General features: G+C 41.5%; 1 protein-coding gene across 1 annotated transcript in view; it reads right to left on the reverse strand.

Moving 5' to 3' along the window:
• Positions 1–16,832, reverse strand: part of dnah7 (dynein, axonemal, heavy chain 7) — a 212,557-nt gene that overhangs the window by 35,793 nt on the left and 159,932 nt on the right. Inside the window, exons 54-60 of the mRNA XM_055879049.1 lie at positions 7,844–7,970; positions 7,170–7,364; positions 5,978–6,070; positions 5,657–5,833; positions 5,092–5,253; positions 1,479–1,679; positions 1,011–1,172 (exon numbers count right to left, since the gene is read on the reverse strand). Of these exons, the coding sequence (XP_055735024.1) occupies positions 1,011–1,172; positions 1,479–1,679; positions 5,092–5,253; positions 5,657–5,833; positions 5,978–6,070; positions 7,170–7,364; positions 7,844–7,970 (1,117 nt within the window). The remainder of the gene's footprint in view (positions 1–1,010; positions 1,173–1,478; positions 1,680–5,091; positions 5,254–5,656; positions 5,834–5,977; positions 6,071–7,169; positions 7,365–7,843; positions 7,971–16,832) is intronic.

Genomic DNA, 16,832 nt, shown 5'->3' on the forward strand with positions numbered 1-16,832 from the left:
TGTGTTTCTTAACCAGGCAAAGGGTAGCTAAACTAAAGGCTGGTGACTGGTTAGCTACGGGAAACAAAAGCGGCGCCTTCACGACATGTGTGATCAGAGGCGGAGCCGGAGCGCAGCCTGCCTGCATGTCTGCCCCGCACTCATCGCTTGTTGCCCCGCGGCTCACCAGCTGATGTCGGCTGTGTGTGCGAGTCCAAGACTCCGAGTCCAAGTCCGTGTCACCAACGGTCGAGAAGGCGAGTATGAGTCCAAGTCACCAATGCTCAAGTTTAAATCGAGTCACAAGTCATGAAAACTGGGACTCGGGTCTGACTGGGGAATAGGGTGCCATTTGGGAAGCAGCCAATAATGTATATGAGAGAGAGAGAGAGAGAGAAGAATCACAACCCACACATTAGGTTGACACTGACTATTTAAATGTTGTTGACAATGACTTTTTCCACAAATCTTGTGCATTTTATCACAATCTCCCACAAGTCTTCAAATGGCATATGGTTTACATCATTTTCATGCTCATCAAACCATTCAATGATCACTGCCATCCTATGGGGACATAGCCATGGTAGCTAAAATAATGGCCTGCCCAGCATTTTTAAACAATGACCTCAAGCATGATGGGATGTTAATTGCTTAATTAACTCAGGAACAACACCTGTGTGGAAGCACCTGCTTCCAATATACTTTGTATCCATTATTTTAGCAGTTACCTGTAGCCTGGGGTAAATATGTTTTCAAAATGGACGTCCGGAACTACAACAGGGAACTAACCATAAATTTTAAAAGTCATAAAAATACATGCCAGGGAGTCAGCTTGATACATTTTTGCACTTTCACAATAGAGGACAGTTGTTAAACGTATTGCTAAATTAAATTAGTAGAAATACTAAATTAAGGCCAATAACACAAAAGCATGTGTGTGCATAGCACACATGTGCATGTGTGTGCATTTTTATTGGGAGTCATGAAACTCTGGAAGTGTTTGTGTGGTGTATGTAGTGTATAGTATGTACCTCATACTGCTCCAGGAACATATGGAGCTGCTGGACAGAGATCCTCAGGTCGGTTTCATTGAACTCATACGGAATGTTCCAGCCCATGGGACCAAACTTCTTCCTCTCCTGGATCAACGCGTGGAAGAAGCACAGGCCATACAGCAGCCTCTTAAACACACCCTGTGAGAGACCCCACAAACACACGCACATTTAGTCCACCATCTTACAAAGAGTGTAAAAGATGTACAAACACCTGAGACACACAAACGTTACGACCATTATGTATTCCTTAAAAATGGTTCTACCCACATTTATAACAGCCAAGGTACCATTAATGATTGAAACATCTCAGGCGGTTAATGAAAAATCTTTCTATATTATTATAGATTTAGAGGGACAATCTGAAATACAAATATGTACTGTAGATTATATATATATATATATATATATATATATATATATATACACATAGGCAGACACACACACCGGCTTGCTGCTGCTGGAGAAGAACTCTGGGTCGGAGATGGGGTCCATGAGGAAGGAGCGGGCGATGTTGGCGCGGAGGCCTTTTGGCGCCTCATTGGTCATCTTCACCCCGTTCTGAAGCACTGCCACAGGGAAGGTGGGCGAGGGGTAGCTGGTCAGCCACAGACGGAAGTCTGGATGGGTGGTGTCAGGGTTCAGCTCCTAACAGAGGCACACAGGGTAGAGACATTGGGGTATACTAACAGACAAATGTTTATCAGTGTATTATACCCCTTATACTGTAACGGTATTATTATTGGGGACTCTGACTTGAAGAGGCAATCAGCAGTTGCTACATCCGTTTTTGGATGTATCTACCTATTGATTCTTGAAGAATATAACTTAGAAAATGTCTCATGAGCTTAGTTCAACAGTCGTATCCCAAAGCCCAAAATATAAGCTTGTTTTACTCCAATGTTTGTAAAAAAAAGTAAATGTAAACACACTATTTAGCCTCAAAACATGGTTAAAGCTATAATTGAGAAATAAAATAACTACCTCAATAACTTCCTTCATACTGCATGCAGAAACATAAAAAATATATCCACGAGTTCATCTGACTCTGCGTAAGTAGAAAAACAGAACACGTAATCTCGCAGTATCCCTTTAGGATTGTTCCCCCCCCCCCCCCGAAAAAAACACACAAAAAAAACATTAGATGTATTTATTTTTACTCAGACCACCTGTATATTTGACACCCCTGGGATAGACAGTTGAATTAAGCTCATGAGGCATGACTGATCAGGGACTGATGATCAGGAACTGATTCCGACCTGGGACACCAAATGAGTGAAACTACAAGGTAGAAAAGACAACCAGAATTACAAGTGTATCTTTAAAATGCTGTAAAATACATGTATGTTTGAGGAATTTTAATTATGGGATTTCTGTTGTTTTGAATTTGGCGCCCTGCAGTTTCACTGGCTGTTGACGAGGTGTGACGCTACCGTCCCACATACCCTAGAGAGGTTAACCAGCATTGCTACCACAGCATTCTGCAGCGATATGCCATCCCATCTGGTTTACGTTTAGTGGGACTATCAGTTGTTTTTCAGCAGGACAATGACCCAACACACCTCCAGGTTGTGTAAGGGCAATTTAACCAAGAAGGAGAGTGATGGAGTGCTGCATCACATGACCCGACCTCAACCCAATTGAGATGGTTTGGGATGAGTTGGACTGCATAGGAAAAGCAGTCAACAAGTGCTCAGCATATGTGGGAACTCCTTCAAGACTGTTGGAAAAACACTCCTCAAGAAGCTGGTTGAGAGAATGCCAAGAAGAAGCTAAAATATATTTAGATTTGGTTAACACTTTTTTGGCTACTAAATGATTCCATATGTGTTATTTCATAGTTTTGATGTCGTCACTATTATTCTACAATGTAGAAAATAGCAAAAATAAAGAAAAACACTTGAATGAGTAGGTGTGTCAACCTTTGACTGGTACTGTATATACATTTATACTGACTCAACACACGCTCACCCACTCACATACAAGCTGCTGCTACTCTGTTTATCTTGTATCCTGTTGCTTAGTTACCTTACCCCTATATATATATATATATATATATATACATATATATATATATATATCTCTCAATGAGCGCGACGTATGTTTGTTGTTGTTGAACGCTGTCGAACACCGAAACCTGTCTAACGCTGAAATCTGAACTAAAGACCTTGGTTTAAAAGCTGACAGTGTTTTTATATACTTTTATTTCATTTTGAATCCTGCGGCTCTGTTGGGCTAAATTGCTGTGAGCGTTGCTATCTGTCCCGGGATCCTGCCAGATTCCGTACAGGGGGAGAGACGCGAAAGCCCAGCTAGCCTAGCTGCGGTCTCAAATGGAGGCTGCTATTGAACGTTTCCAGCGTTGCAGGAGCTGCGTTTACTTTGCTTTGTTCCGGGACAATGTGGACCGCGCTGACTTTCAATGTAGCAACTGCTTGCGGAGGACTACGGGAGCGAAGTAGCAACTCTTAGCAAGCAAGTAGCAAACCTACATAAGCTATTGGGGAACCCACGCCCACCTACTTTTTATTTTTCTTCCACCCCAGTAGCCAGCCGTCGCTCTGGCCTGGTGGAAGATTTGCTGCTGTGTCGGCTCTCCACAGCCGACTGGCCGGTGCTAGGCAGGGTTCCATCCCCGAAGGGGTCTCCCCCTTTCCTGGAGAACGGAGCTAATCTCGACCCAACCAGCCATGGAGGTACGTCACTCGCCGTGGAAGTCGAAAAAGGCATCCTCTGGCAATGGGGGTCTCCATGGAGATGTTGAGCCCGGAACTGACACAGACCAGAAACAGCTTTGCCGACCAGGATCCAGAGATCCCGGCACCTTCGTCCTTGGTGGCTTTCCAATCAAGATCGGATCCAGAGGGACCTGCGTCTTCGTCCTCGGCTCTATCTCCCTCTCCGGTGGCTTCTACCTCGGGTTCAGATCCTCGGAGCTCCCAGCCTCACTAGACCGTGAGGCTGCCTGAGAGACCGGCCCATTCAACAATCACCAGCTGTCATGCCCTGACCATAGAGAGCCCTTGGTTCTCTATGGTGTAGTAGGTAAGGGCGTGACTAGGGGGTGTTCTAGTTCAATATTTCTATGTTGGTGTTTTGTATGGTTGCCAATTAGAGGCAGCTGGTAATCGTTGCCTCTAATTGGGGATCATATTTAGGTAGCCATTTTTCCCACCTGTGTTTGTGGGTTATTGTTTGTGTGAGTGTTTTTGTGCACCACGACTTTCACGTTTCATTGTTCGTTTCTTGTTTTGTTGAAGTTTCACGGTTAGTAAAGATGTGCACAACCGAATTTCGAACTACTACTATTCTAACTCTCAACAGTAAGTTGACTGAGTTCCTAAAAAAAATATATTTGTATTATTTTTTTTGGGGGGGGGGGGTTGTGGGAAGACTAGCGTCCTGGGGCCCTAAGCGACTGCTTATGTCGCTTTGCCTGGAGCCGACCCTGACTGTAGTCAATGAACAGCATTCTCAAAAAAGTGTTCCTCTTGTTCAGATGTGTTAGGTTTGAGGGGAGGCTTCGGTGGGCACCACACAGCTGGATTTGCCTTTGTAGTCCGTGATAGTCTGTAGTCCTTGCCACATGCGTCGAGAGTCTGAGTTGTCGAACATTGATTCAAGTTTGAGTCTGTCTATTTTTGCCTAATGGATTCACGGAGATCGTACCTACTTGCCTTGTACGCCACCAAATCATCGGGGTTTGTTCTGCTAACATTGAATGCTGCAGTACGGGCAGCATGGTACGGATTTCTCCCTCCATCCATGGTCTTTGGTTGGGGTACTGTATGTCCGGATTGTTATTGTGGGTACAACATCATCAACACATTTCCTAATGAAGCCTGTGACTGACGATGTATATTCCTCAATGTTGATGGATGAGTCCTGGGTGGATAAATCTTTGAACATATTCCAATCAGTATTCTCAAAACAGTCCTGCAGCATTGAAGGGAAAAACTGGTTAAGTGCCTCTGTAACCCCCACACCAAACTAACTAACTAAATGATTATTATAATATTGAGACTGAGGTGTGTCATCACAGTGCAAGCTGCCCTCTGACCTCACACACTCTCTCCATAGTGGACATCCATGAGGTGGCCAGGTGACAGTTCTGTAGGACCACCCAGGTGCCCTCCTTCACGCCCGTCTCAATCAAGCTCATGGCGATGGGGCCCTGGCCCTGGCCCAGAGACAGAGAGGTCAACTTGTTTCCACTGAAGCCCTGGGGAACACACAGACAGACACACGCACACACGTACAGACACACGCGTGCAGACACACGTGTCAACAGGCTGCTTTAAAAGGGGAATCCCAAAGATTGAGTGACAAACGTACCATTAATTGCCTAGCTATAGCATGATAATGACTTGAAACATTTAAGGATATTTTAACCTTGTAGAAATCTACAAGCTTTATCAATCTGTGATCTATCTACTCTGCGTGTCTACTCGTGTTTTTTCTGTAAAACATCTATAGCAACAAGACCAGCTAGGGACAAGCAAAACAGGATGGTTGTTTTTCCACAACAAATGTCATTTAGGCTAAACCTAGGTAGAAATGGGCCAATGGAGTGGCAATGAGTGGCATGATGGCACAAACAGACTGGTACCCAGGCTTATCCATACCTGCTCATCACCAAACTTGAGTAAGGCGGCCATGGGGTCAGAACCGGGGGAGAGGATGAAGATGAGGGGGGCGCAGCAGTGACTGTCCCCAAATGCTTTCCCCAGGTTGAAGGGGGGCGCCTCGATGAACTGACGCCCCAGACTGTCCGATACAAACTCCTGCACCATGGGAATGACCTGGGAGGCAGGAGGGTGAAGAATGTGGATTTGTGTGTGTGTGTGTGTGTGTGTGTGTGTGTGTGTGTGTGTGTGTGTGTGTGTGTGTGTGTGTGTGTGTGTGTGTGTGTGTGTGTGTGTGTGTGCGTGCGCGTGGTAACTCACCTTGTCTGGTCTAAGACAGCGTATAACCAGCATCTTCTGAAACTGTCCAAGGTTCTGCTGCCACTCTGCTGGGAAAGGTGTGTGGTGGGGAGTCTGCACAGGAGCACACGCACACGCATTGTTAGACAATGTCACATACTCACTAAATACAAAGATATTCGATAGATGGTTTAACGATAACTAATCCCCTCGTCTCTCTAAACTACAGCATTGAAATAAAAACTTGAAAAAGCTTGCTTCACACACTCATATTCTTCACCTTTTACCAACTAGCCTAATTCTTGTTTACAACATTAAGACAAACCAGGAAGAACTCCCTACAACGCAACTGGATTCCAATAAACCCCCATGTCCAGGGCCAGCTTTGCGAGAAAAAGAAGTGGGGTGTTAAAAGTGGAATGGTACCCTATTACGTACATAGTGCACTTCTTTTGAGTAGAGCCCAATGGGAGCATAGTGTTTCCTTCCAAATGTCTGAACCACGGTAGCCAAACGACACGAGCCTCACCATGCTGTTTATATAACTAAACGTGAGCTTTAATACTCCCCTTAATAATGAGGGAATTCATGGCCATTTTGCATTCATCAGACGCAAATCTGGAGGGGATTGCATTTACGCGGTGCCCATAATCAGGTTATCCCCACGTATAATGGAGACGATTTGGCGTCACATTTGTTTTAGGTACGTGGGTGTGTGTTTGTGTGTGTGTGTGTGTGTGTGCGAGCGTGTGTGTTGGGAGTTCTTTATTGACCTGTAGCAATATTAATCAAATGTAATTAAGTGGTAAGAGAAGCAATCTGGGATGTGCAGCGGGGCCAGCCGATGTATTTGGTTAATGCGTGGAACCGCTGCGCCGGGTAGGGAGAGAGATGGTGTGAGTGAGGAGGGATAATCCCCGGATACTTTTGAACACATTTTTACATCAGACGTCTGAGAGTTGTTTTGCTCTCAGAGTTATATGGAGTAAGGATCTGATTTCATTGTCCACGGAGGTAGGTACCTTCACTGTCTGTGGCTGAAACGTATTTAAAGATAAAGGAAATTTAATTGTATTGGATGTGTTTGTTTGTTTGTTTGTGTGTGTGTGCATGCATGCTCTTGTCTGCCTACCTGTCTGTGTGTGTATCTACAGACCACATAGTTAAACATAAAAATCGGATTATATTGTATTGCAATGCTACAGTAACGCACCGGGCTATCGTACACCTCCTTCCAGGCGTCTTTCATACGGGACATGTCCTTGCGCAGGCCCTTGAAGCAGTTCATCTCATCGAGGCGGCAGAGCTCATCCCAGGCCTTCTTGGGGAGCCAGGTGCAAGGGTTGGCGTGGGGGTTGTCCAGGCCCACGCCACCTGTTAGCAGGAAGCGCCACTCGCTCTCATCCACCTGGTGTGGAGGATTGGGTGGAGAGGGGGGAAAGACAAAGGGTCAATCTGGAGCTTTGCTGGGAATGTGAGGCTTTGGGATCCTGGGAGAGCTAAGACCCATATGGTCCTGACTGGAAATATATATCTTTTTTTATTTCACCTTTATTTAACCAGGTAGGCCAGTTGAGAACAAGTTCTCATTTACAACTGCGCCCTTGCCGTGTGTGTGTGTGTGTGTGTGTGTGTGTGTGTGTGGGTGTGGGTGTGGGTGTGGGTGTGTGTGTGTATTGATGATATTAGTCAAGAGAAGTTGTTGATGGAGAAGGAAATATGTGGTTATGCATTAATATAACCTTGCAGTGACGGTGTGATAATGCTATGGGAAAGTTGTGGCCATATACAATAAACCAAACATAAACCAATACATACACAGAAGTTCTGTGTTCATGTCTATGGTTCTGACAATATGTTGAGAACGTTGCTGTAAAGCTAACCCACCAGCTTGTCGTGCATGAGCAGGTTGACGTTGAGGCAGAAGGAGAAGAGCAGCTTGTCTTTCTCGAATAGCGAGCGGCACACATTGACGTAGAGAGAGTAGGTGAAATGGTCCCTCAGAATCTGCAACCTGGGGTAAAAACAATAACAAAGATTTGATTAATGCCTAGGTTTAGGCCTTTGTCGACTAAACTTTTATTGAAAGTGTTGATTTTCTTAAATGTGCTGCAAAATGTAAAATAAAGCTTGAGAAGTAAAATTTCATTCATGTTGATTCTCGTCACTTTGGTAATACATTATGGGACAGTAGCATGAACTATAGCCTAACAATAATAATTGATGTAGCTTTTAGAGCATTTCATTACTACCTACAATCTAGCACCACTTGCAAAACCCCCAAAAACAAGCACAACAACTTATACAAAATGGAAAGCGAATGGTGTCTAGTCAGCTTCAGACAGAAGTAGAAACAGTTTGGAAAGGCATGTCTCTGCTTTGGCTTGAGCGGAGAGAGAGAGGAATCGATGGTTTGGCAGGGAGAAAGTCAGTCTGGCAGATAGGCCAGGAGCTCTTCTTCAGGACATCTTGCCATCTATAAGCACTATGGTGCAGACCTAGAATAACTATAGTTTTAACAGTAACACATTTTCCTGTTGAACAACTAGTTTAAATATTTTTTTAAAGATATCTTTTTCTTCTTTATTCCCCTAACCCTAACACCCCTCCCGTAATTGGTTTAAACTAATGGACAACAATACTTAGACTTCTACTTCCAGTTTATACATACTATATACATTTTATGGACATGGTACATTTACATTAATTATATATTTTTTGTCCCACCCCTCAGCTACCCTCAACCCCTCCCATCTATCTCTGAAAATCATTCAGTATATGTTTCAACTGTGTTGTGATGTTTCATAAAAGTTTGGAATCTTTCTATTCTCATAGATTCTACAGATTGTAAACTAAAGATTTTGTACCAAGAGTATTACTATTTGGAATGGAAATGGCGCCACACCAAACTGGAAGTCTTCCGACTAGCTCGGAAAGACAGTACATTGCAGTATCGAAGAGCCCTCACTGCTGCTCGATCATCCGATTTTTCCAAGAGAGGATGGCTTTCACTTCAGCAGTGATAAATTCATGAATTCTTTGAGGAAAATATCATGATCATTAGAAAGAAAATTACGGACTCCTCTTTAAATCTGTGTATTCCTACAAAGCTCAGTTGTCCTGAGTCTGCACAACTCTGCCAGCACCTAGGATCAAGAGAGACACTCAAGTGTTTTAGTACTATATCTCTTGACACAATGATGAAAATAATCATGGCCTCTGCATACCTGACCCTATTCCAACTAAACTACTGAAAGAGCTGCTTCCTGTGCTTGGCCCTCCTATGTTGAACATAATAAACGACTCTCTATCCACCGGATGTGTACCAAACTCACTAAAAGTGGCAGTAATAAAGCCTCTCTTGAAAAAGCCAAACCTATATTTTATCCATACATTTAACCTTTCTAATCTCATAGTGCCCCCAGATTGTGAGCTAAAGATGAACACCTTTCCCAGGAGTATGATTATAATATTTATTGACTGACTATGGCTTTCCAAATCGCCCAACACTGCTATTAGTAAGGGTCATTTTAATTGCATGTTGTGGACTTTTGACTTAAAAAAAAAAAACATTCCCGAACCTGTGACCAGAAACAAGCTACATAGGGGCAATACCAGAATAAATGATCTATTGATTCTGTCTCTTCACAGCAAAATCTACAGAGCTGAGATTGCTGTATGCCCCATATATAGCATTCTGTTGGTGGCAAGAATTTTATATAATTTAAATTGAAGTGTTGAATCAAGTGTCGTTTTTCAGAACCAGTTCATAAACCATGTGCCATGGAATTGGTATGTCAAAACTCTTCTCATTTATTTTGCAATCTGTATGGCACAGCTGTCAACATATTTGTCCTCAAATTAAACTGATTTATTTTTCTATTTATGCCAGTTCCTTTCAGCCAATTTGTATCTTTAATATATGTCAAGCAAACAAGTCCCCTACCGTCTCCTTTTCCGCTTGCCTGCTGCAATCAGTTGGTTGTAAATTTGGATTGAGCAGACATTCCCATGTACACTGCTCAAAAAAATAAAGGGAACACTTAATAAACAACACAATGTAACTCCAAGTCAATCACACTTCTGTGAAATCAAACTGTCCACTTAGGAAGCAACACTGATTGACAATAAATTTGACATGCTGTTGTGCAAATGGAATAGACAAAAGGTGAAAATTATAGGCAATTAGTAAGACACCCCCAAAAAAAGAATGGTTCTGCAGGTGGTGACCACAGACCACTTCTCAGTTCCTATGCTTCCTGGCTGATGTTTTGGTCACTTTTGAATGCTGGCGGTGCTTTCACTCTAGTGGTAGCATGAGACGGAGTCTACAACCCACACAAGTGGCTCAGGTAGTGAAGTTCCTCCAAGATGGCACATCAATGAGAGCTGTGGCAAAAAGGTTTGCTGTGTCTGTCAGCGTAGTGTCCAGAGCATGGAGGCGCTACCAGGAGACAAACCAGTACATCAGGAGACGTGGAGGAGGCCGTAGGAGGGCAACAACCCAGCAGCCGGACCGCTACCTCCGCCTTTGTGCAAGGAGGTGCACTGCCAGAGCCCTGCAAAATGACCTCCAGCAGGCCACAAATGTGCATGTGTCTGCTCAAACGGTCAGAAACAGACTCCATGAGGGTGGTATGAGGGCCCGACGTCCACAGGTGGGGGTTGTGCTTACAGCCCAACACCGTGCAGGACGTTTGGCATTTGCCAGAGAACACCAAGATTGGCAAATTCGCCACTGGCGCCCTGTGCTCTTCACAGATGAAAGCAGGTTCACACTGAGCACATGAGCACATGTGACAGACGTGACAGAGTCTGGAGACGCCGTGGAGAACGTTCTGCTGCCTGCAACATCCTCCAGCATGACCGGTTTGGCGGTGGGTCAGTCATGGTGTGGGGTGGCATTTCTTTGGGGGGGGCCGCACAGCCCTCCATGTGCTCGCCAGAGGTAGCCTGACTGCCATTAGGTACCGAGATGAGATCCTCAGACCCCTTGTGAGACCATATGCTGACACATACACATTTGTGGCCTGCTGGAGGTCATTTTGCAGGGCTCTGGCAGTGCACCTCCTTGCACAAAGGCGGAGGTAGCGGTTCTGCTGCTGGGTTGTTGCCCTCCTACGGCCTCCTCCACGTCTCCTGATGTACTGGCCTGTCTCCTGGTAGCGCCTCCATGCTCTGGACACTACGCTGACAGACACAGCAAACCTTTTGCCACAGATCGCATTGATGTGCAATCCTGGATGAACTGCACTACCTGAGCCACTTGTGTGGGTTGTAGACTCCGTCTCATGCTACCACTAGAGTGAAAGCACCGCCAGCATTCAAAAGTGACCAAAACATCAGCCAGGAAGCATAGGAACTAAGAAGTGGTCTGTGGTCACCACCTGCAGAACCATTCCTTTTTTGGGGGTGTCTTACTAATTGCCTATAATTTCCCCCTTTTGTCTATTCCATTTGCACAACAGCATGTGAAATTTATTGTCAATCAGTGTTGCTTCCTAAGTGGACAGTTTGATTTCACAGAAGTGTGATTGACTTGGAGTTACATTGTGTTGTTTAAGTGTTCCCTTTATTTTTTTGAGCAGTGTATTTTGATAGCTGCATATGGGACATAACTCCTCCGTTTATATTCATATAATTAAAAAAGTAACTTTTTTCCATAATATTTTTATTAATCAGCATATTTGAGTTTATCCATAGCATTTGTATATTTTCTGGAGGATAAAAGTGAAATTGTAACTAGCTTTGTATGGATTGTTTAATGGTGATACTTTAAACAAAATTTAATTTTCAATTAGTCGGAAATGAGAAGTTGTAATCTGTATAAAGGCAAAAAGGCCATTTTTGAACAAAGGATGAGCCTTAATAATCTACCATTTTAGAACCATTTTGGGATTAAGTATAATTTATGTATGAGTGAAGCTTTTAGTGAGAGGTTTAAAGCTTTAATATTTAATAATTTTAGCCCCCCAAACTCATATTCATTATATAAATAGGCATGCTTAATTTCTCTGGCTTAGCATTCCAAATAAAACGTAATATTTTTTGCTCATATGATTTAAAAAATAGTGTCATCTGGAGTAGGCAGTGCCATGAGTAAGTAAGTAAACTGTGATAGGACCAAAGAGTTAATCAATGTGATTTTTCCATAAATAGACAGGTATTTACCTCTCCATGGTTGCATAATCTTATCTATGTTTGCTAACTTTCTATAGAAATGTCTTGTGGTAAATTCATTTATATTTTCGGAGATGTGAATGCCAAGTATGTCTATTTCACCATCCACCCATTTAATTGGTAAGCTATAAGGTATTGTAAACACCATTTTTTAACGATCCAATACATAGTATGGTACACTTGTCATAATTAGGTTTTAATCCAGAGAGGCTAGAAGTGATCAAGATCTTCAATGAAAATGTGCAGGGATCCAGATTGCGGACTTAGAATAAAAAAATAGAGTCATCGGCATACATTGACACTTTTGTTTTTAGCCACTCGATTTCTAACCCATTGATGGTCTTGTTGGATCGAATTTTAATAGCTAGCATTTCAATGGCCATAATAAATAGATATGGAAACAACGGACAACTTTGTTTTAATCCTCATGAAAGCTAAATACTTTCTGAGAAGTAACCATTATTTACTATTTTACATCTGGGGTTGCTGTACATAACTTTAACCCATTGTATAAGAGACTCACCAAAATTAAAGTAATCCAGGCATTTATATATAATTCTAGTCGTACTTTATCAAAAGCCTTTTAAAAATCTGCTATTGAAGACCAGGCCTGGTATCTTTGATGTTTCATAATGTTCAATTGTTTCAAGTAACTGTCGTATATTATCTTCAATATATCATCAATGTAAATAATCTGTCTGATCAGGATGAACAATATCTGGTAAAACCTTTTTTATTCTACGTTCTACGCATTTTGGCAGGATTTTCGCAGCACGACATTGAAATGTAAGAGGCCTCCAGTTTCTTAAATGGACTGGATCTTTATACATTACCACCTGGGTCCTGTTTTAGTAGTAATGAAAGTAGACCTTCTTGTTGAGTACCTGAAAGTCTACCATTTGTATAGGAGCAATTAAAACATGCTAATAATTGATATTTGAGTACATCAAAAAAGGTCTGATATGCCTCTACTGGTATACCGTCAAGCCCTGGTGTTTTTCCAGACTGACATTTTTTTATTGCATCAAAAAGTTCTTCTTCTGTAAATTGGCCTTCACACAGGTCTTTTTGTAAATGTCTTAATTTTACATTATTATTATTAGGAAAGAAATCCTTACAGTTAACATCATTCAGTGGAAATGGAGGAGACTGAAAAGAAAACATTTCAAAATATAATTTGGGGAACCATGGATGACTCCATCATTTGTAACGAGTTTCTGTAAATTATTTTTGGTATGATTTCTATGTTGAAGATTCAAGAAAATGTTGTTGCATTTTTCACCATTTTCTATCCAATTCGCTTTATATTTGTAATATATTACACTTGATCGTTCTTGAATAAGTACCTCCATTTCTTTTTGTTTCATCCACGATGTGCCTCTATAGTACAGTTTCCTTACCATTGTCATGACGTTGGCCTGATGGGGGAGGTTTATGATCCCCATAAATACCTTCCCCTTTATCCTCTCTCTACTCTACCAATGTGACTCTAGTAAAGCCTTTGTTAACATTGAGAGAGAGTCTGGTGACATCAACAGATGGGAAACGGAACCATATTTCGGTAATCCAACCAGGTGAAAATATGCGTTGGGACTTAATGAATATGATGTCAGTTCAGTTGGCGTCTGAGACATGATTACTGATGATAGGATGACATAAATTGTATCTTGGAAAATCTACACATTCTAGTTATCAGATTCACATGGAATTGTTGTGCAATTTGAATATTTAAATATGAAACTACTTGTGAAAAGATTAAATGTAATTTTTAGCTTCTTAATGAGAGAACGGTTTGTCAGAAGAACACCATTCTGCTCACTCACAGGCCCCGACCAAGTGAACAGACATGGATTGTAAACTATGAAACACACCCTTCTTTCACCACGATATAAACCGGTTGGCGAAAATGTAACTTCCTGTTCCAAGGACGTGTGGACTTGTGGTCCCCACGTTGAAAAGACAAAGACCACCGACAGAACTAAGCCAACCTCAGCAAGAACCTAACGAAATTAGCATCGAATTTCAAGGTGACGACCTACACGCCGGAAGGATGAATTTCGACTATACCAGCCAGAATATAGCATGAGCATATAGCATGGCAACTTGGTATGAACTTTGAACCCTTATTCACACTAAAGAAGTGATACCTCCTAGCCGTTGCGTTAGCGCGGCAACTGTAGACGTGGGCTAGGAGAGGACGGACAGAGTATTTGTTCTACCACACAACGACGGTACTACCAAGTAACCGTTCTACCACCAGACATTCTTCAAAGGACAACCCGGACTCCCGGACTCCCATCTACGACAAACCTATTGAAGCGCAGCTCAAGTAAATATTTATTGCATTTTCCTTTTCCAAATGGGCGGTAATTTAGAATGCATAATAAACTGTATTTACGATAGCATAGCTGCCTACGGCCCGATAGAGACACACAAAACCTTTTTGCTCCTCAGTCTTCCCGCTCTTTCACTCAAACCCAACACCCTTTCTTTGTGTAACCAGCTGTCATATCTGTTCCGTCCACTAGGGACATTTTCCTTTATGACATAATTTGTAATCAATGTATGATATATTCTGTGTATATGTAATTCAGGCATTTAGTAAATAAATAATTAAAACAAATGTTGGATTTCTTATTCAACTTGTTAGCCACGGTTTGTGAAGATGACCAATAATTTACAACTTTCAGATGAGACTAAATAAGGTGACGATTAAATATTGACTGCTACTGATGTAAAAGATTACCAGGTCTTTAAGAGTTTATTCGGAAGATAACAGCTCTATAACCATTATTTCGTGGTGCCCCAACTTTCTAGTTAATTATTTACTTGATTAGCTTAATCAGATAATATTAATTACAGAGAAATTATTTTATAGAATAGCATGTCATATCACTTAATCCGGTATAGCAAAAGTCACTACACCAACTACCTGCGCTGTTAATTCCTCTATTTCCTTTATTAATCTAATCTCTTTTGACATAAACTGCTTTAGTTTTAATGATGAGTATTGTATTGAATGTCCTCTAAAATTACATTTAAAAGTGTCCCATACAATAAGGGGATCTGCTGTACCTATGTTGTGCAAAAGAAAGTCAATTATTAATTATTTTGTTGTGTATGTCAACAAATGGGCTTTGATTAAATTTCCAATTGTCCACGTGGAAAGTTATATGGAGGCCAATTAGATGGTGGTCTCCTATTAATCGTTTTTAAACTTTTGATGCCAGCAAGAATGAGACTAGGAAGTAATCAAGACGGCTATATTGATTAAGCCTCCTCCATGTATATCTCACTAGGTCAGGGTTTTTCAGCCTCCATATATCAACTAGTTCTAATGTATCCATGATCTTCGTGATCTCCTTTAGTGCTTGAGGGTGATAGTTTGTAGAGTGATTTCCTTTACGATCCATTGAGGTACTTAAAACCGTATTATAATCTCACACCATAATAATAGATTCATTAGTTGCTTGTGAGCTCAATAGATTTTTATATATATTTTCGAAGAAGTGTTGATCATCATTATTTGGCCCATATAGATTAATTAGCCAGATCTGTTTTTGGTCCAATAGCATATTTAAAATAATCCATCTTCCTTGTGGATCTGTTTGCACAGTAAAGTCACCCCTTTTGAGTTTCTTTGCCCATGAAAAAAAAATATATTTCTCCCTCCCAGTCCTTTTCCCACCCAACCTCATTTATATTTGTAGAATGAGTTTCCTGTAAGCAATGTATATTATATTATTTATCTTTTAGCCATGTAAACATTGATCTTCTTGTTTAATGATCTGCTAAGCCATTACAATTTTAACTGGCTCCACTTATTTCCCCACTTACCATAATAATACCCACAATTCAATTATACTTACCATAACCAATGTTTGTAAACGTACCATTAAAAAGCACCATTATGATTAAGTGTCAATATAGCTGTACACTAATATTTGCACTGTTAAGCATACTATAGCTGCAAACTTTAAACCTCCAATTGTCCTAATATTCCACCCACTAAAACCTCCCCCCATATCTAGGTCTGTTTTCACTAAGAAAAGTCTGTTTTCACCATCTCCCTGACTCAGGATGCACTTTTGCGTCCAAAGGCACACCCCTGGCCACCAATTGCCGTTGGCCAGAGGGAAATATGGGCAGTCCCATGATAACATAAATATCTTCGTGGGTGCTTTTTAAGAGAACTAACCAAATAACATGGAGGACAGTCAGAAAAAAATATAATAGTAACAATAACAGAAAATATTAATAGAAATAATAACAGCACAATCTTATAAACGCATGCTCATATTTAGAAAGGCCTGGCAAGACTATAAGCATGTCAGCCCAGCCTGCTCACTTTTTTTTTTTTAAATGATAAGAAAACAACCTAAATATATCACAAGACCAGTCCTTTTTTTAATGTCCATTACATGCTAGACATATTTCATGTAGTCCTCATTATATCCTGTTGTATTCCGGCAAAAAAAGAAGGAAAAAGGAACATAGATTCTAACGGCCTCAAATTTTTACTTGCAGTCATTAGTCTTAGGCATCACACTGCCCATAAAGGAATACAACTTACAATCGACTCTGACACAGCCATGGCACGATAGCCAAGAATACAAGCAGTACTGACAATCCAGAGCAAGTAAACCTATAAAACCAACCCTCTCTCCACCCACACATATTTTGTTTTTTATTCCAG

This window comes from Salvelinus fontinalis, chromosome 23, assembly GCF_029448725.1.
Source record: "Salvelinus fontinalis isolate EN_2023a chromosome 23, ASM2944872v1, whole genome shotgun sequence".
Taxonomy (NCBI): domain Eukaryota; kingdom Metazoa; phylum Chordata; class Actinopteri; order Salmoniformes; family Salmonidae; genus Salvelinus; species Salvelinus fontinalis.